Source organism: Oncorhynchus mykiss, chromosome 18 (genome assembly GCF_013265735.2).
Source record: "Oncorhynchus mykiss isolate Arlee chromosome 18, USDA_OmykA_1.1, whole genome shotgun sequence".
Taxonomy (NCBI): Eukaryota; Metazoa; Chordata; class Actinopteri; order Salmoniformes; family Salmonidae; genus Oncorhynchus; species Oncorhynchus mykiss.
Window position 1 is genome coordinate 22,917,712 of NC_048582.1, and position 17,242 is coordinate 22,934,953.

The 17,242-nt window shown below is 45.6% G+C and overlaps 1 protein-coding gene across 3 annotated transcripts in view; it reads right to left on the minus strand.

The window, feature by feature from the left end:
• The window catches only part of LOC110495837 (inactive dipeptidyl peptidase 10), a 50,742-nt gene that overhangs the window by 19,763 nt on the left and 13,737 nt on the right, over positions 1-17,242 (minus strand). For 2 of the 3 annotated variants that reach the window (XM_036952277.1, XM_021571306.2), the window contains exons 2-3: positions 6,775-6,889; positions 6,416-6,511 (exon numbers count right to left, since the gene is read on the minus strand). In XM_036952277.1, the coding sequence (XP_036808172.1) occupies positions 6,416-6,511; positions 6,775-6,889 (211 nt within the window). Of the gene's footprint in view, positions 1-6,415; positions 6,512-6,774; positions 6,890-12,827; positions 13,213-17,242 lie in introns of those variants that run through there. The other variant, XM_036952278.1, reaches the window with a different exon arrangement.

Genomic DNA, 17,242 nt, shown 5'->3' on the forward strand with positions numbered 1-17,242 from the left:
CCATGTCAGACCCCAAATAGAGAGAGGGAGAAGGAGATGGAGAGAGGGGGGAGTCCCCCATCGCTAGACTGACTGGCACTTCATTTTCCAGCAGTTCATTTCAAGAGTGCCTCTCCTCATTTCCACTGAGCAAAACCTTTTTGACCTGCAGTCAGCCAGCCAGCCAGGCACATTACCGCAATGGCTTCCTTTGATTTGGCATTACAAATCTCTCTCTCTTATCTTTCGGAATATGGCTCCCAATTCATTGTTGTTGCTCTGAGTAAAAATGTGATCTTAAATGCAGCTACATAACTGGTATGATAAATCATGCAGAACGAGTGTAATACACTTGATCAGCATTATATTACATTATAGAACTGAATTCCTCAAATCGACACAAAGCAACAATAGAACATTTCATACAAATCTACAAAGCCACCTGGCAATGCTCAAATGTGTTAAATGGCAAGGACATTGCGAGGTCTGGAACATTAGCTCACTGCTTGTAAATACGCTTGTAAATACACCTTTGTGTTTTCACTCAAAACATCTCACAAAAACGTGCCAAAGCATGAATTATTCTGGAGGGGCGGTTCCTCAGATGGTTCCCTAAAACATGGAGGATGTACTGTACATGTCTAACTGATCCATTGGGAGGTTGATGGAGAGGAGTAGAAAGCTACATGCTTCACAGATCCAACACAATTGTAATATTTGAATGACACCTCAGCTTGTACTTTTGACATGATAATACAGGTAAACCATGATGATATTCCAGCAACTATGGTGGATGTGTAACCAGGCCAGCGCAGTACAGCTTGGCTCAGACTGGCTCAGTAGTGTGAAAAGGGTAGCCTACTACAGGGTTTCCCGAAGTCGGTCCAGGGGCCCTCTGTGGGTGTACGTTTTGGTTTTTGCCCTAGCTCCCACACAGCTGATTCAAATAATCAAAGTTTCATGGTGAGTTGGCTATTTGAATCAGCTGTGTTGTCATAGGGCAAAAACCAAAACGTGTGCCCAGCGAGGGCCCCAGGGCCGAGTTTGAGAAACCCTGGCCTACTATAGACCATTTAGTAATACGTTGATTTCAGGAGAACTAGGAATAACACAACCAACAAGCCCAGTTCGCAGCTTGTAGCCTATGTGGTGAGTCACATTATCCAGCTGGAGCTCATGTGACTCTATAACCTTTAAATGGCCCGTTCGCTTAGCCACTGCAGTCTCTGCTTCAGTGACATCATTAGAAATATATTTTTACTCAGTTAATGAAAATCCCTCCTATGTCCACAAGGCTAGGCAATTATAATATTTAGATAGCCTTCCTCACATGACATTCAACCATTATCTGTGTAGACCATAATCAGGTAAAAGGTGTGTTCCCGTGTGGCTCAAACGAGGGAGTATGGCACTAGCAAGGTCAGAATTATAAGTTAGATTCCTGCTGGGGCCACCCGTGCGAAAATGTATGCACTTTGGATAAAAGCTCCTGCTAAAAATATGTCTTCCAATTTGAGATACTACTACGGTATTCATGATTAATAGAAATACTGTGTCAGTCACCAAAACTTGGACATGAGAATATATATGAATACAGAGTTGAGCATGAATAATGAATTATTACGGAGACATGTCAGAGGTTATGGAATCACATATGTTGGTAGTCATGATCACGCTGGGCACGTGTATGGACAAGCTAATAGTGTCATGTACTGTCATGTTGTGTCTTGTTTCTGTCCTTTCTCTTCACCCTGTCTCCCTCTGCTGGTCGTGTTAGGTTACCTTTTCTCCCCCTCTTTCCCCCAGCTGTGCCTTGTCTCCTCCTAACTACCTCGTCACCCCTTTTCCCACCTGTTCCCTTTTTCCCTCTGATTAGTCCTCTATATCTCTCTCTGTTTCTGCTCCTGTCTTTGTCGGATTCTTGTTTGTGTTGTTCATGCCTGAACCAGTCATGTTTGCTGCAACATTGTCCTGTCCTGTCGGAACCTGCCGGTCCATCTGAGCCTACGTTTTGTTTTGTTATTAAAGAAGCTCTGTTTACGTTAATTCGCTTTTGGGTCCTCATTCACGCACCGTAACAGAAGAATCCGACCAAGTGGTCCGTTTCCGCCCAGGGAGCTTTTGATCTCCTCAAGAATCGTTTTACATCCGCACCTATCCTTGTTACACCTGACGTCTCTAGACAGTTCATTGTCGAGGTTGACGCGTCAGAGGTGGGCGTGGGAGCCATTCTTTCTCAGCGCTCCTTCTCTGACGACAAGGTCCACCCTTGCGCGTATTTTTCTCATCGCCTGTCGCCGTCGGAACGTAACTATGATGTGGGAAACCGCGAACTGCTCGCCATCCGCTTAGCCCTAGGCGAATGGCGACAGTGGTTGGAGGGGGCGACCGTTCCTTTTGTCGTTTGGACTGACCATAGGAACCTTGAGTACATCCGTTCTGCCAAACGACTTAATGCGCGTCAGGCGCGCTGGGCGCTGTTTTTCGCTCGTTTCGAGTTCGTGATTTCTTATCGTCCGGGCTCTAAGAACACCAAGCCTGATGCTTTATCTCGTCTCTTCAGTTCTTCAGTAGCCTCCACTGACCCCGAGGGGATTCTCCCTGAGGGGCGTGTTGTCGGGTTGACTGTCTGGGGAATTGAGAGGCAGGTAAAGCAAGCACTCACTCAAACTCCGTCGCCGCGCGCTTGTCCCAGGAACCTTCTTTTCGTTCCCGTTCCTACTCGTCTGGCCGTTCTTCAGTGGGCTCACTCTGCCAAGTTAGCCGGCCACCCTGGCGTTCGGGGTACGCTTGCTTCCATTCGCCAGCGCTTTTGGTGGCCCACCCGGGAGCATGACACGCGTCGCTTCGTGGCTGCTTGTTCGGTCTGCGCGCAGACTAAGTCCGGTAACTCTCCTCCTGCCGGCCGTCTCAGGCCGCTTCCCATTCCCTCTCGACCGTGGTCTCACATCGCCTTAGATTTTGTCACCGGACTGCCTTCGTCAGCGGGGAAGACTGTTATTCTTACGGTTGTCGACAGGTTCTCTAAGGCGGCTCATTTTATTCCCCTTGCTAAGCTTCCTTCTGCTAAAGAGACGGCACAAATCATCATCGAGAATGTTTTCAGAATTCATGGCCTTCCGTCAGACGTCGTTTCGGACAGAGGTCCGCAATTCACGTCTCAATTTTGGAGGGAGTTTTGCCGTTTGATTGGGGCTTCCGTCAGTCTCTCTTCCGGCTTTCACCCCCAGTCTAACGGTCAAGCAGAACGGGCCAATCAGACTATTGGTCGCATCTTACGCAGTCTTTCTTTTCGCAACCCTGCGTCTTGGTCAGAACAGCTCCCCTGGGCAGAATACGCCCACAACTCGCTTCCTTCGTCTGCGACCGGGCTATCTCCTTTTCAGAGTAGCCTCGGGTACCAGCCTCCGCTGTTCTCATCTCAGTTCGCCGAGTCCAGCGTCCCCTCCGCTCAGGCTTTTGTCCAACGTTGCGAGCGCACCTGGAAGAGGGTCAGGTCTGCACTTTGCCGTTATAGGGCGCAGACTGTGAGAGCTGCTAATAAGCGTAGAACTAAGAGTCCTAGATATTGTCGCGGTCAGAGAGTTTGGCTCTCCACTCAGAACCTTCCCCTTAAGACCACTTCTCGCAAGTTGACCCCGCGGTTCATTGGTCCGTTCCGTATTTCTCGGATCATTAATCCTGTCGCAGTTCGACTTCTTCTTCCGCGATATCTTCGTCGCGTCCACCCGGTCTTCCATGTCTCCTGTGTCAAGCCCGTTCTTCGCGCCCCCGCTCGTCTTCCCCCCCCCCCCCATCCTTGTCGAGGGCGCACCCATCTACAGGGTCCGTAGGATTTTGGACATGCGTCCTCGGGGCCGTGGTCATCAGTACCTAGTAGATTGGGAGGGGTACGGTCCTGAGGAGAGGAGTTGGGTTCCCTCTCGGGACGTGCTGGACCGTGCGCTGATCGATGATTTCCTCCGTTGCCGCCAGGTTTCCTCCTCGAGTGCGCCAGGAGGCGCTCGGTGAGTGGGGGGGTACTGTCATGTACTGTCATGTTGTGTCTTGTTTCTGTCCTTTCTCTTCACCCTGTCTCCCTCTGCTGGTCGTGTTAGGTTACCTTTTCTCCCCCTCTTTCCCCCAGCTGTGCCTTGTCTCCTCCTAACTACCTCGTCACCCCTTTTCCCACCTGTTCCCTTTTTCCCTCTGATTAGTCCTCTATATCTCTCTCTGTTTCTGCTCCTGTCTTTGTCGGATTCTTGTTTGTGTTGTTCATGCCTGAACCAGACTATCGTCATGTTTGCTGCAACCTTGTCCTGTCCTGTCGGAACCTGCCGGTCCATCTGAGCCTACGTTTTGTTTTGTTATTAAAGAAGATCTGTTTACGTTAATTCGCTTTTGGGTCCTCATTCACGCACCGTAACAAATAGGGTATGACTGTGGTGATGAAGTTGAAGCTATATTGAATCACTCATCATATCCCCCAGGGTATACCTACCACAGCTTCCAGTCTAATGTCTCTAATTATAGTATCATTTACACTTCATATTCTATGTTTATGGACGACCACTTCACATTCTCTGTGTTCGGACAACCACATTTTAACGGGGTAAACAGAGTGTGCGTGGTGTTCACATTTCCGAGGCTATAATTGGCATGAACACTGTGTCCTCTTCCCTGATTAAAATGCATGAAGACGTGTTCTGACTACTATGTTGTGTGAAAATGTAGGGTTAGTTCTCATTTACATAAGTCACATATACAGTACATCCCACTGGCCAGAACAAACAGTTCTTTATCCTTCCCCAGACTGTAGAGAATCAATATATTCAGGAAATCGGGTTACACAAATGAATTGTATGAGATTGAAATCAATTGTTGGGATGCAGGTTGTTTGGAATTTCATGTAGTGTATGCACTAGAAAATAACAAGGGCCATACTACATATCATGATCAGCAAGAGTACGTTTACTACTACAACACTGCTTACAACATGTGAAATGAACACGACATGTGATACACAGTTAGTACTGATCATTTCAAACAAGGTGTTCAAAAAGTACAATTCAGTTAACGAGTTGTATGATGGTAATAGCCTAAACCTGAGCAGCTTTTCTAAGGGGTTCTGTCTACTTAGAAACAGTCTGATAGTGTTGTAGCATAGCACGCTAGCAGCAGGCAGACAGGGAGCACTCACCAAGATAATCCCCCCAAAATGTAATGAGTTCCTAGCAGGAACTGTCCCTGAAACTGTGCCATGGCAGACCACTGACTTTTACCATTACATGACTGTCTGTCTTTCTTTATGTCTGTCTTCATACCACCTGTTAGCTTGGCTCTAATCTCACCAATATTTACCACTATAACGTAATGTCAGCTAACATGAGAGAGGTGGTGATGATGAAATCACTAGTCATTACTTTTCTCACAGAGTTTTTTATGAGGGGGGAGGGGCAAAGTTTTATTGATGTGTCGTACAGAAGGAGAAACGTCGGCATGAGCGGACGAGGGGGCGGACGATATGGCTTGATCCATCACGGAAGGCGTTGTGAAAAACGACGGGAGGCCCATAAGAGTTAATGCAGTCCATCAGGTCAACACAGTGTGCGAGAAGGCATCACACTCCAATCCCCATAATGAGAATCAACAGGCGACTGAAAAAGTCATTTGTATTTGCTACCCTTGGATGGAAAAGCTCTCCGCAGGCTTCCAGGCCTCCATTTCATACACAGGCTGGAAGACAGCCCGCTCGCTGTGGCCAAGAAGATCGAAGAGGAACCACACTAGCTCAGGCAACAGAACAGACACCAGCGCTGCCACCCCAAATTATTCTCTCACACTATTATGAAACCTGCTAGGTTTTGGAGAAAGGGGTATTGTCCTGGATATGGGCTGGGAGATTTGACCTGAGAGTATATCTCAGAGGGGCTCCCAGTGATGGCTTGAGATAGAGTTCACCCTGTTTTGGCAAACCGGCCAGAGTTGAGGCATGACTGGGAGGCCATCTGTTTTACTGAGATGGGTCAGGAGGTGTTGCTCCCATGCCATGCTAAACTCTCAGCTGTCATTATAGCTCACGATGAGATGGAAGCTTGCAGGAATACTCCCATGCTTGAGCTTCTGAGTGAAACAACGTTTAAAATGCATAACAACAAACTCAAATCTATGATTTAATCGTTTCTTTATGATTCTAGGATCATATTACGAGAATAGAATCTCTGTCACCCTCATCCAACTATCAGATAGACTGTAGCGTAATATCTTCCAAAAACTAGCCAACCTGTCCACACCCTTTCTCTTACAATATAGTAGCCTCCTGGGCAGACCCTTTGTGGGACTGACGAGGGCTTAAAAAACCTTTTCATGTGAGACTCAATCCGATCGAGAGGGTAGGGATCAGTCTAAAGGCTTCGTTACAACAGGAACGTTAGACGGTTATCCTGAAAGTACTTACCACTTATCCACCTGGCCTCAGGATCGTGTACCGAGAACTCTGGTTTGAACAGGTCCAGCACAGTAAGTCTGGAGTTAGCCGCACCAGGAAGTTCCACTGCAAATAGGATAACAGTGTCAGGCCAGTTATCAAAATACGGATATTACAGCCTGATGAGGATAAAATCACACAGGAAAATAACTGATATTCATACACACATAACAGTTAATATTACCCTGATCAGGAAACTGTTTTGAAAACCTGACCAGGAAAAATTCTGATTCTTATATTCTGTTAGTTAGAATACAGGCCTACAGTAACTATGACCCTAAAAAAAATAAACCCAATGAGGTCTCTTGGTCCCCTGGTGGGTACAGTACCTGGTGTGAGAACAAAGACAGACATGGTGATGAGGGAGCAAACTGCCACTATGACCAGCAGGGAGATGGCTATTCCTTTGTAGTTCCTCGATTCAGGGCTTACTTGCACAAAGTCCTGGAAAAAACACACGAAGCAAACTGAGAACACTCTTCCAACTAACAAATGTAATGATTACTATCAGACATAAACATGTTTGGTCCTAGAGGTTCCGAGGAAACATAGAGGCTCTTGTGGAACGAGGAAATACTGTGTTCCCTATGCACTTGTGAATGGTTAATAAAACAATATTGTAAGATTCTAATTCTAAATTGTAATTAAGTAGAGTCCACTTTTGGTGTCAGCAATGGGATCCAACCCCACCACTTCCTACAATATAATCCCTAATATAATTACAGTGCCAGGCAGTCACTGCAAGCTTATGGTTTAATTAAATGTGATCACACTGCTATCAATGGACATGACTTGGTCTCAAAGCAGTAGGCGTCCACCTTTTCAGGATGAACATTCTGAATATGCCAAAGTGAATAGGTGTGTGTCGAGCAAATATTTTGACTGACCAGAGCTGACGTGATTCGAGCTGAGAGGTGTACAGATGGGTGTTACAGTACACCACCTAGCCTTCCCTTCGCAGTACATAAAGGACGCAGGGAGGGCAGAGAGTGGTGGAAACACAAACCATCGATTGCTCTCAAGGAGCTATCTCCAGAGAGAATACTCCCCGAGACATTCAAATGCCCCTTTCATTTCTCCTCTAAAAACACTGAGTCATAGCCACTGAGTCATAGAGGGAGACCGTTTTAACCTGGCTTGATGCATGGATTTCTGGGTATGTCTATATTCTATACATAAACACATTATGTCCATTTAATCTAATGTTGGTAATTATATAGAATTACAGCTGTACATGGTTGGTTGAATTGATTTGGGTAAGAATGCAGAATTACTGTAAAAGCCTACCGGATTAACGTGATTGGCTCACAGCCTGTAACCTATGACCTGTTAACGTAACATGTATAACAACTATAAAACCCAAACATATTGTTTGGTAAATGCGGTTCTAGGTGTTTTTTCATCCTTTGCTAGTTTGTCACGAGGTGGTCATAACAATTCATCAAAGAAAACCGTTGGGGACGGCAACATCCGGCCAATCACGTTTCCTGCCTGTTACATTTTGGAAACAAGACCATCCGTCAGAACGACGCAAATAGACAAGCAAGGATGCAAAACAGACAGGCAGTCCAGCGCAAGGTAATCAACACCGTAAGTAACACCCGTAACTGCTGAGACACTGCTGGGCAGACAAACATACTAACGAGGTCATGTTGCAGGCAATTGTGGCGTTCCATTAATCTAATGATTAGCACTGAGAAGCATGAGTCATGGCTCTGTGAGTCCGAACCTGTTCGTCGAGCCTACCATGGAGAACCTTCTGTGCTTTCCCAAGAAACCAGTTAAGGAGAACATTGTGTTCACTGGAAGCAGAACCTTACTAGCCTGGATTTAAAGTGAATTCACAAAATGTAAATAGAACAATTTAGTTTGGATCCAGGCTAGAACGTACAGCTGTAGATATACAGTCCTATATAATTCTGTGCTTGACGTGAGAAATCTACTGTACAAAAAAAACAACACTTTGTACACATCATCCAGTAGAATAGTGATTTTTTTTGACAGACCATCTTCAAGGCACTGGGATTTACAGAGAGCAGGGAGGATTCCCCATGCAGTCACTGAGTCTCATTAACTTCCTGACTATGTGCCAGCCACTACAAACAAGTGCAATTAGGGCGAGTGAGGCCTTGCCAAGTCCTTACAGAACACATCTCCCCTCCACTCTGCTGTCAGACTCTTCTTGTTTGTGACCACAGGGCCACCTGTCACTGCCTGGCCCCTAATGACCCCTTTTATGACTCCCAATTCATAACAGATATTCATGTAAAGCTAGCTCTGGTCCAGGGTGTTAGTGGGACTTGCTAATGCTGAGCCTGTGAAGGAAAACACACTCACACCCAGGACTAGAGCTAATATGAATATAATATGTACAGATACGTGCCAAGAAAATAGATGGATTTTATTTCCCAAGGACCCCGACTCAGCCTTAACTCAGTCTAACCTGTCATGAATGTATTGAATCAAACAGGTAGGTGGAGTTACCCCTGGGCCCTATACAGTACATACCCATAACTCCTTACTGGGCAGCTTTCAGTGAATTTTGAATTATTTAGAGGTTAGTTGTACTGTTGGAGTGGTTTCATTATGAGATCTGTTGGCAGTACATTCAGCTAGCCAGCCTCACCATACATCAGAGCGGAGCTGTAGACAGGTATAGACTAGTAATGTCTCACTCTCTCCCCCTAGTTCACTGTATTCAGCCCATTGAAAAGAGGACCATGATGTGAGTGCAAAATAGGCAGCCTATAGGGAAGTCAGAGACCTGGCAGTGTGGTGCAAGACAACAACCTCTCCCTCAATGTCAGCAAGACAAAGGAGCTGATCGTGAACTACAGGAAATGGAGGGGCGAGCATGCCCCTATTTACATCGACGGGGCTGTAATGGAGCAGGTCGACAGCTTCAAGTTCCTCAGTGTCCACATCACTAAGGAATTAACATGGTCCACACACACCAGTACAGTTGGGAAGAGGGCAAGTCAGTGCCTCTTTCCTCTCAGGATGCTGAAAAGATTTGCCTTGGGTCCTCAGATCTTTCTAATGTTCTACAGCTTCACCATTAAGAGCATCTTGACTGGCTGCATCACCGATTGGTATGGCAACGGCAAGGCACCCGACCGCAAGGCGCTACAGAGGGTAGTGAGTACAGCCCAGTACATCACTAGGGCCGAGCTCCCTGCCACCCAGGACACATTACAAAAAACTCCAGCCATCAAGCCGTAGACTGTTCTCTCTGTTACCTCATAGCAAGCGGTACCAGTGCACCAAATCTGTAACCAACAGGAGCCTGAACAGCTTCTACTTCCCAAGCCATAAGATGGCTACCCAGACTACCTGCATTGACCCTTTTTTTGCTCTCTTGCACTGACTCTATGCACACACCCTGGACTCTTCCCACACACTCACACATACTTACACTGACATCCCAACACACACATACACACACATAGCACACGCACGCATGCATACTGGCACCCCGCAACCACAATCACACACACATTCACACACACCATACGCTGCCGCTACTGTCTATTATCTGCATTATCCTGTTGCCTAGTCACTTTACCCCTACCTAACTGTACATAGATACTAGTGTTTTTTTTTTGTGTGTTTGTTTTTTTTACAAAACCTAAGTCTTATTTTACATACGGTGAGCAATATGTTTGGAACATCGAATCACAATAAAATCACAGTATCGATTTGTAATATACAAAAACGTATCATATATCATACATATCACATAGCATATCGGCCAACTAAGTATCGTGATCATATCGTATGGTGAGGTCCCTGGCAATTCCCAGCCCTAATAGCTACCTAAAGTCTCAGTACTGGTACTCCCACATTACCTGTGCCTGTTACTGTTATTCATTATTCACAGTTATTACACATTTGTTCCTCGTGTCACTATGTACATTTTTCATTACATTTTGTATCATTATCTTAACTCTACATTGTTGGAAAAGGATCCCGCAAGCAAGCATTTCACTGTTAGACTACACCGGTAGAAACATGTGACAAATAACACATTTATTTGATCTGAGAATAGGCTACTACACTATGACCTCCAGTCATTCGGGGCATTCTCCTTTGGTTGTGTCGGGACAACCTTCAGAGTTCAAATATGCATCTAGGCCACACACGTATGAGGACGGTTCTATCAATGTCAGAGTATTCACACAAACAAGGTTGGTGTAGTGTAAGGGAAAGGCTGAGCATGTCACACACACACACACATCACACACAGACAGACACACACTCGTCACACACACAGAAACACAGAGGGCCAGATTTGCATAATGCTCCTAATCCAGGGAAGATATATAATAAATCATGTTCTTTCCTACTGAGACTACATGTCTGTCAATAGGATTTCCACTGTACTCACCAGCTGCCTGAGCAGTCACTGCAGAGCACTGGGCTTTAAAAGTCCCAGAGTATTTGTTAAACACGCATCGGAGCTGTCTTTCTACTTAACAAAGCCAGATAAAGCCCAAGCAGAGAGCTAGCCAGATTCTCCTGAAAACGCCTAAAACTATGTTTGAAAACGGGAATCATGAATGAAAACCAGAGAATAAGGCCGGTAAGAACTGCAGTCCAGTGGTTTTTACATAACATTAAACAATCTAGATTAAACAGCAGGGGCTGGCTGAGGAACTCTACTCCTTCTCAATGTGTTCGGCTAATGAAAGAATTTGTACAACAAACATACAATGATTGTTGTGTAAGAGATCAGTTGTGTAAGAGATCTCAGAGATTCCCTGACATCAAATCACCAATTGGGGAGCGTTTCTCAGCTTGCTGCTAAGCATTTTAAACAGCATGCCTACATTTGTATACAAACCTGACCATAGTTATTTCCAAAATGTGCAATGGGCTAAATTATTTCCTTTGTCCCTGTATATGAAGTTTATCATCTTCATGGATCCCAGAGAGCTGGAGTTACCACATGGCAGGGTTGGTCGGACACACACACACAGGCACGCACGCGCTCGCACACACACACACACACACACACACACACATATTAAGAAATCTCCCTCTACTCAATAGCACTTCCTACTCAGACAACTACAATTGCAGTTAGAGCTTTGGGCCTAGAGCTGGGCGATATGGACAAAAATCCGTATTGCAATAAATAATTATTTTTAATTTGTGTGGTAATGATAAATAGGTTACATGTATAACATTATTACGCAGCATCCTTTAAACTAATGCTACTAGTTTGATGGTTGTAGCCTTTCATTGTCCCATTAACGATCACCCATATTAGCAATCACATTTCATTTCAAACTTCATATTTCTCTGGTATAGGCTACTAATCATAATGAATGATATCAGTATGGTCTGTGTCGATCATTTTCGGGTTTATCATCCCAGCTCTAGTTCAGCCAGTAACCAAAAGGTCGCTGGGTTCAAATCCCAGAGAATACAGGGTAAAAGATATGCTGATGTGTCCTTGAACAAGGCACTTAACCCTAATTGCTACAGGGTCGTCGTTGATAACCGCAGACCCTGGCCACGACCCAACTCTCCAAGGGTGTCTCAGAGGGAGTTAGCCAGGGAGGATATGCAAAAAAATGGATTTTCTATTCGCACATGAGTATAATGCACACTTGTACATGTGTGAAATAGGACAAATATAAGCACCCACCAAATGATTACTATTATTAGTTATTAATAGGAATCACTTTCAATTAATAAGATCTCACCTTGAAATAAGTGAATTGCCTAGGAGAATGATCAGTGTGTCTTGGTCTTGAATCCATGAGATGTACATATCTAATGTGAATATCAACTAAACTTATGTTCGATTGAAGCTACACGTAACTGAATGGGGGTTTACTAACTGAGGTTGACACATCTGTAATGAGACTAAGTATATGTGGCTCCTATGCATGCATGCTCTACTTCTCTGGGAGTTGGCTTAACAGCGTTCATATTGATTTGAGCATGTGCTGAACTCGAATGTTCAGGACATTGTTATTGCTGTAAGTTGTGATAACATAAGGCAACTTCAGAAAACTACGAAACAGTTCATCTTAGCAGTTAAGGTGTAGTAGCCAGGGTCGTGACGGGAAAGATGTCAATACAATACGCATCATTGGGAGTCAATGAATAAAACTACCATGAATGGTAGGCTAAATCTTAATTTAAAAAAGAGTGGATTAAAAAGAGAATGCCTATCCGAAGAGATAAATAGATCTCACGTCTTTTCCGGCTAAACGAATCCCTTGCATTATGACATCGGTTCTGTTTTGCATGATAACGGATCTGTTGCATCCATCACGCAGTTGACACCGACTCAACTGAAAATAAGCACTTCATCTCTACACAAATACAACGCCTCAATCAAAACCAGTATTAGCGTGTACCATCCTACCTCCTCTCCTTCCTTTGAAGCTGTCATTGTGGGATCTTGATTTTCTCGACCTCCTCGGTCAGATGGACTCGATAATGTGTGCAATGTATGCACAGATCTTTCGGAGTAGCTGATATATCTACGTATCAACCCAGAGAATGGCGAGGGGCTTGACGCACAACACAATCCAGAAATACTAACCCAAGTCAAGCAGGGGGCATCACGATTTCAAGAAATCTACCATAGCTCGCGTTTCAAATAAGCATATATGGAGAAAAGGTAAAACCCACAGTGTATCAAATATCCCCTCTCTCTTTCAAGCAGAAGAAAGCACGCAATATCCCGTGAAAGAAAGTGTGTGATGTGTGTTGCTGACGCTGTAAACATCCACGACCACGAGTAGAAATATCCCCCCTCACTACAATAAAAGAGACACACACTCCGCAAAGGGGGCGGGAAAATAATACACTTCGTGTTCATGACAAGAGTTTTCAGAGTACTGGATAAAATTAGACTGGCAAGGGGTTCTATCAATAGTGTGATGTGTATTTTCTTTGTATCATAATCCAGTTTAGTGTGAGTGTTAGATTGAATAAATGAATCTCGCACTTTGAAGGATACAGCGCTCAATGTGAGCTGTCCATGGTGCTGAAGTTCCAAACTACAGTACGGCATTGTGCTTGGAAAGAATGGACACTTGTTCACTGAAACGAAATCTATCTAACAAACCAGAAATATTACAAGGAGTATTAGATATCACCTACATGGACATTGAGTAAATAATCTTGCCAGCCTTAAACTAGCGGCCTATAGTGCCTTTCATACAGAGGCTTCATGCCCATATGGGGCACGTGGACCCTCAGATTATTTCTGTAAAAAAAAACTATAATAGAAAGATATTGTACCTTTTATTTTTTTTACATTGTTACTGTTTCTCTGTAGTACTACTGGTTCCTAGCAATTTTTTAAAGTTGGCTTTAGCTAGCCCAGGTAGGCTCCCAATCTCCCAACCTCATAACTAGGTTGTCATGTATTGTCATGTTGTGTCTTGTTCCTGTTCTTTCTCTTTACCCTGTCTCCCTCTGCTGGTCGTATTGGGTTGCCTTTTCTTACCCTCCTTCCCCCAGCTGTTCCTTGTCTTCTCTAACTACCTCGTTCACCCCTTTTCCCACCTGTTCCCTTTTTCCCTCTGATTAGGTCTCTATATCTCTCTCTGTTCCTGCTTCTGTCTTTGTCGGATTCTCGTTTGTGTTTCTCATGCCTGAACCAGACTATCGTCGTGTTTGCTGCAACCTTGTCCTGTCCTGTCGGAATCTGCCAGTTCATCTAACCTTGTCCTGTCCTGTCGGAATCTGCCTGTCCATCTGAGCCTACGTGTGTTTCGTCATTAAAGAAACTCTGTTTTGTTAATTCGCTTTTGGGTCCTCATTCACGCACCTGACAGAAGAATCCGACCAAGAATGGACCCAGCGACTTCGGATCCTCTCCATTCAGCCGTCGAGATCCAGGGAGCGATGCTAGGCAGACACGAGCAGGAATTGTCTGCTGCTCGACATGCCGTTGAGACCCTGGCCGCCCAAGTCTCCAACCTCACAGAACAGGTTCACCATCTCCGCCTCGATCCACCGGCCACTTCCAGGGCTTTCGAATCTCCGGAGCCCAGAATCAATAACCCGCCGTGTTACTCTGGGGAGCCCACTGAATGCCGCTCGTTCCTCACCGGACTGCCTTCGTCAGCGGGGAAGACTGTTATTCTTACGGTTGTCGATAGGTTCTCTAAGGCGGCTCATTTTATTCCCCTTGCTAAGCTTACTTCTGCTAAAGAGACGGCACAAATCATCATCGAAAATGTTTTCAGAATTCATGGCCTTCCGTCAGACGTCGTTTCGGACAGGGGTCCGCAATTCACGTCTCAATTTTGGAGGGAGTTTTGCCGTTTGATTGGGGCTTCCGTCAGTCTCTCTTCCGGCTTTCACCCCCAGTCTAACGGTCAAGCAGAACGGGCCAATCAGACTATTGGTCGCATCTTACGCAGTCTTTCTTTTTGTAACCCTGCGTCTTGGTCAGAACAGCTCCCCTGGGCAGAATACGCCCACAACTCGCTTCCTTCGTCTGCGACCGGGCTATCTCCTTTTCAGAGTAGCCTCGGGTACCAGCCTCCGCTGTTCTCATCTCAGTTCGCCGAGTCCAGCGTCCCCTCCGCTCAGGCTTTTGTCCAACGTTGCGAGCGCACCTGGAAGAGGGTCAGGTCTGCACTTTGCCGTTATAGGGCGCAGACTGTGAGAGCTGCTAATAAGCGTAGAACTAAGAGTCCTAGATATTGTCGCGGTCAGAGAGTTTGGCTCTCCACTCAGAACCTTCCCCTTAAGACAGCTTCTCGCAAGTTGACCCCGCGGTTCATTGGTCCGTTCCGTATTTCTCAGATCATTAATCCTGTCGCAGTGCGACTTCTTCTTCCGCGATATCTTCGTCGCGTCCACCCGGTCTTCCATGTCTCCTGTGTTAAGCCCGTTCTTCGCGCCCCCGCTCGTCTTCCCCCCCCCCCCCCCCCCCATCCTTGTCGAGGGCGCACCTATCTACAGGGTCCGTAAGATTTTGGACATGCGTCCTCGGGGCCGTGGTCATCAGTACCTAGTGGATTGGGAGGGGTACGGTCCTGAGGAAAGGAGTTGGGTTCCCTCTCGGGACGTGCTGGACCGTTCGCTGATCGATGATTTCCTCCGTTGCCGCCAGGTTTCCTCCTCGAGTGCGCCAGGAGGCGCTCGGTGAGTGGGGGGGTACTGTCATGTATTGTCATGTTGTGTCTTGTTCCTGTTCTTTCTCTTTACCCTGTCTCCCTCTGCTGGTCGTATTGGGTTGCCTTTTCTTACCCTCCTTCCCCCAGCTGTTCCTTGTCTTCGCTAACTACCTCGTTCACCCCTTTTCCCACCTGTTCCCTTTTTCCCTCTGATTAGGTCTCTATATCTCTCTCTGTTCCTGCTTCTGTCTTTGTCGGATTCTCGTTTGTGTTTCTCATGCCTGAACCAGACTATCGTCGTGTTTGCTGCAACCTTGTCCTGTCCTGTCGGAATCTGCCAGTTCATCTAACCTTGTCCTGTCCTGTCGGAATCTGCCTGTCCATCTGAGCCTACGTGTGTTTCGTCATTAAAGAAACTCTGTTTTGTTAATTCGCTTTTGGGTCCTCATTCACGCACCTGACATAGGTACAGTACCAAGAAGCCATTTCAGGCTATCAATCAAGTTAGAGTAGCTAGCTTGTCTAACTAACTATCTTAGGCGGCATCCCTGCTAGCAAGGTCGGTAGACTTTAGAAAAGCAAGCAATTACTAAATGTGCTAAATAAGACTCACATTCCTGTCAATTATTTACCCAGATATTATATTTTGGACATATAATTAAGCACAATGATTATGGCTCTAGATTACAGTAAGAAGCTGTTTCAACTCTCCAGCCTGAGTTAATGATGCAGATTGCAGGGTTCCTTTATCTGCTGCACTGCCAAGCAATCATGGTCCACATAGCAGCTCTCAGAATAGCCATCCATCCCCAGTCCTGTTGAATGACTCTGTGAGTCATACGCGAGCCTGCATATTCTTCACAACATCATTACTCTTCCAAATGAGCGCCATGTCCTGCAAGATTCTATTTGTGATTTACAAATTGGTACAAATTCCTTGTTGCTCACAAACACAGGGCTGATTTGTCATTGAGTTAGTGTTGAAGGTGTGTGTGGGGTGTGTGGAATGGTGTGGGTGTGTACCAGAGAGCGAGAGAGAGAGACAGAAATACAGTACCTTCAGAAAGTATTCAGACCCCTTGACTTTCTCCACATTTTGTTACGTTACAGCCTTATTCTAAAATAGATTAAATAATCACCAATCCACACAATATCCCATAATGACAACACAAAAAAATATTTTTATCAATTTAGCAACCTGTTTGGAAAGGCACACACCTGTCTATATAAGGTCCCACAGTTGACAGTGCATGTCAGAGCAAAATCCAAGCCATGAGGTCGAAGAAATTGTCCGTAGAGCTCCGAGACAGGATTGTGTCGAGGTGGGGAGTTTGGGGATCTTGGTCAGGGAGGTGACCAAGAACCCGATGGCCACTCTGACAGAGCTTTAGAGTTCCTCTGTGGAGATGGGAGAACCTTCCAAAAGGAAAACCATCTTTGCAGCACTCCACTAATAAGGCCTTTATGGTAGAGTGGCCAGACGGAAGGCACTCCACAGTGAAATGCACATGACAGCCCACATCGTGTTTGCCAAAAGGTGCCTAACATCTCTCAGACCATGAGAAACAAGATTATCTGGTCTGATGAAACCAATAAATAACTCTTTGGCCTGAATGCCAAGTGTCACATCTACAGGAAACCTGGCACCATCCATGCGGTGAAGCGTAGTGGTGGAAGCATCATGCCGTGGGGATATTTT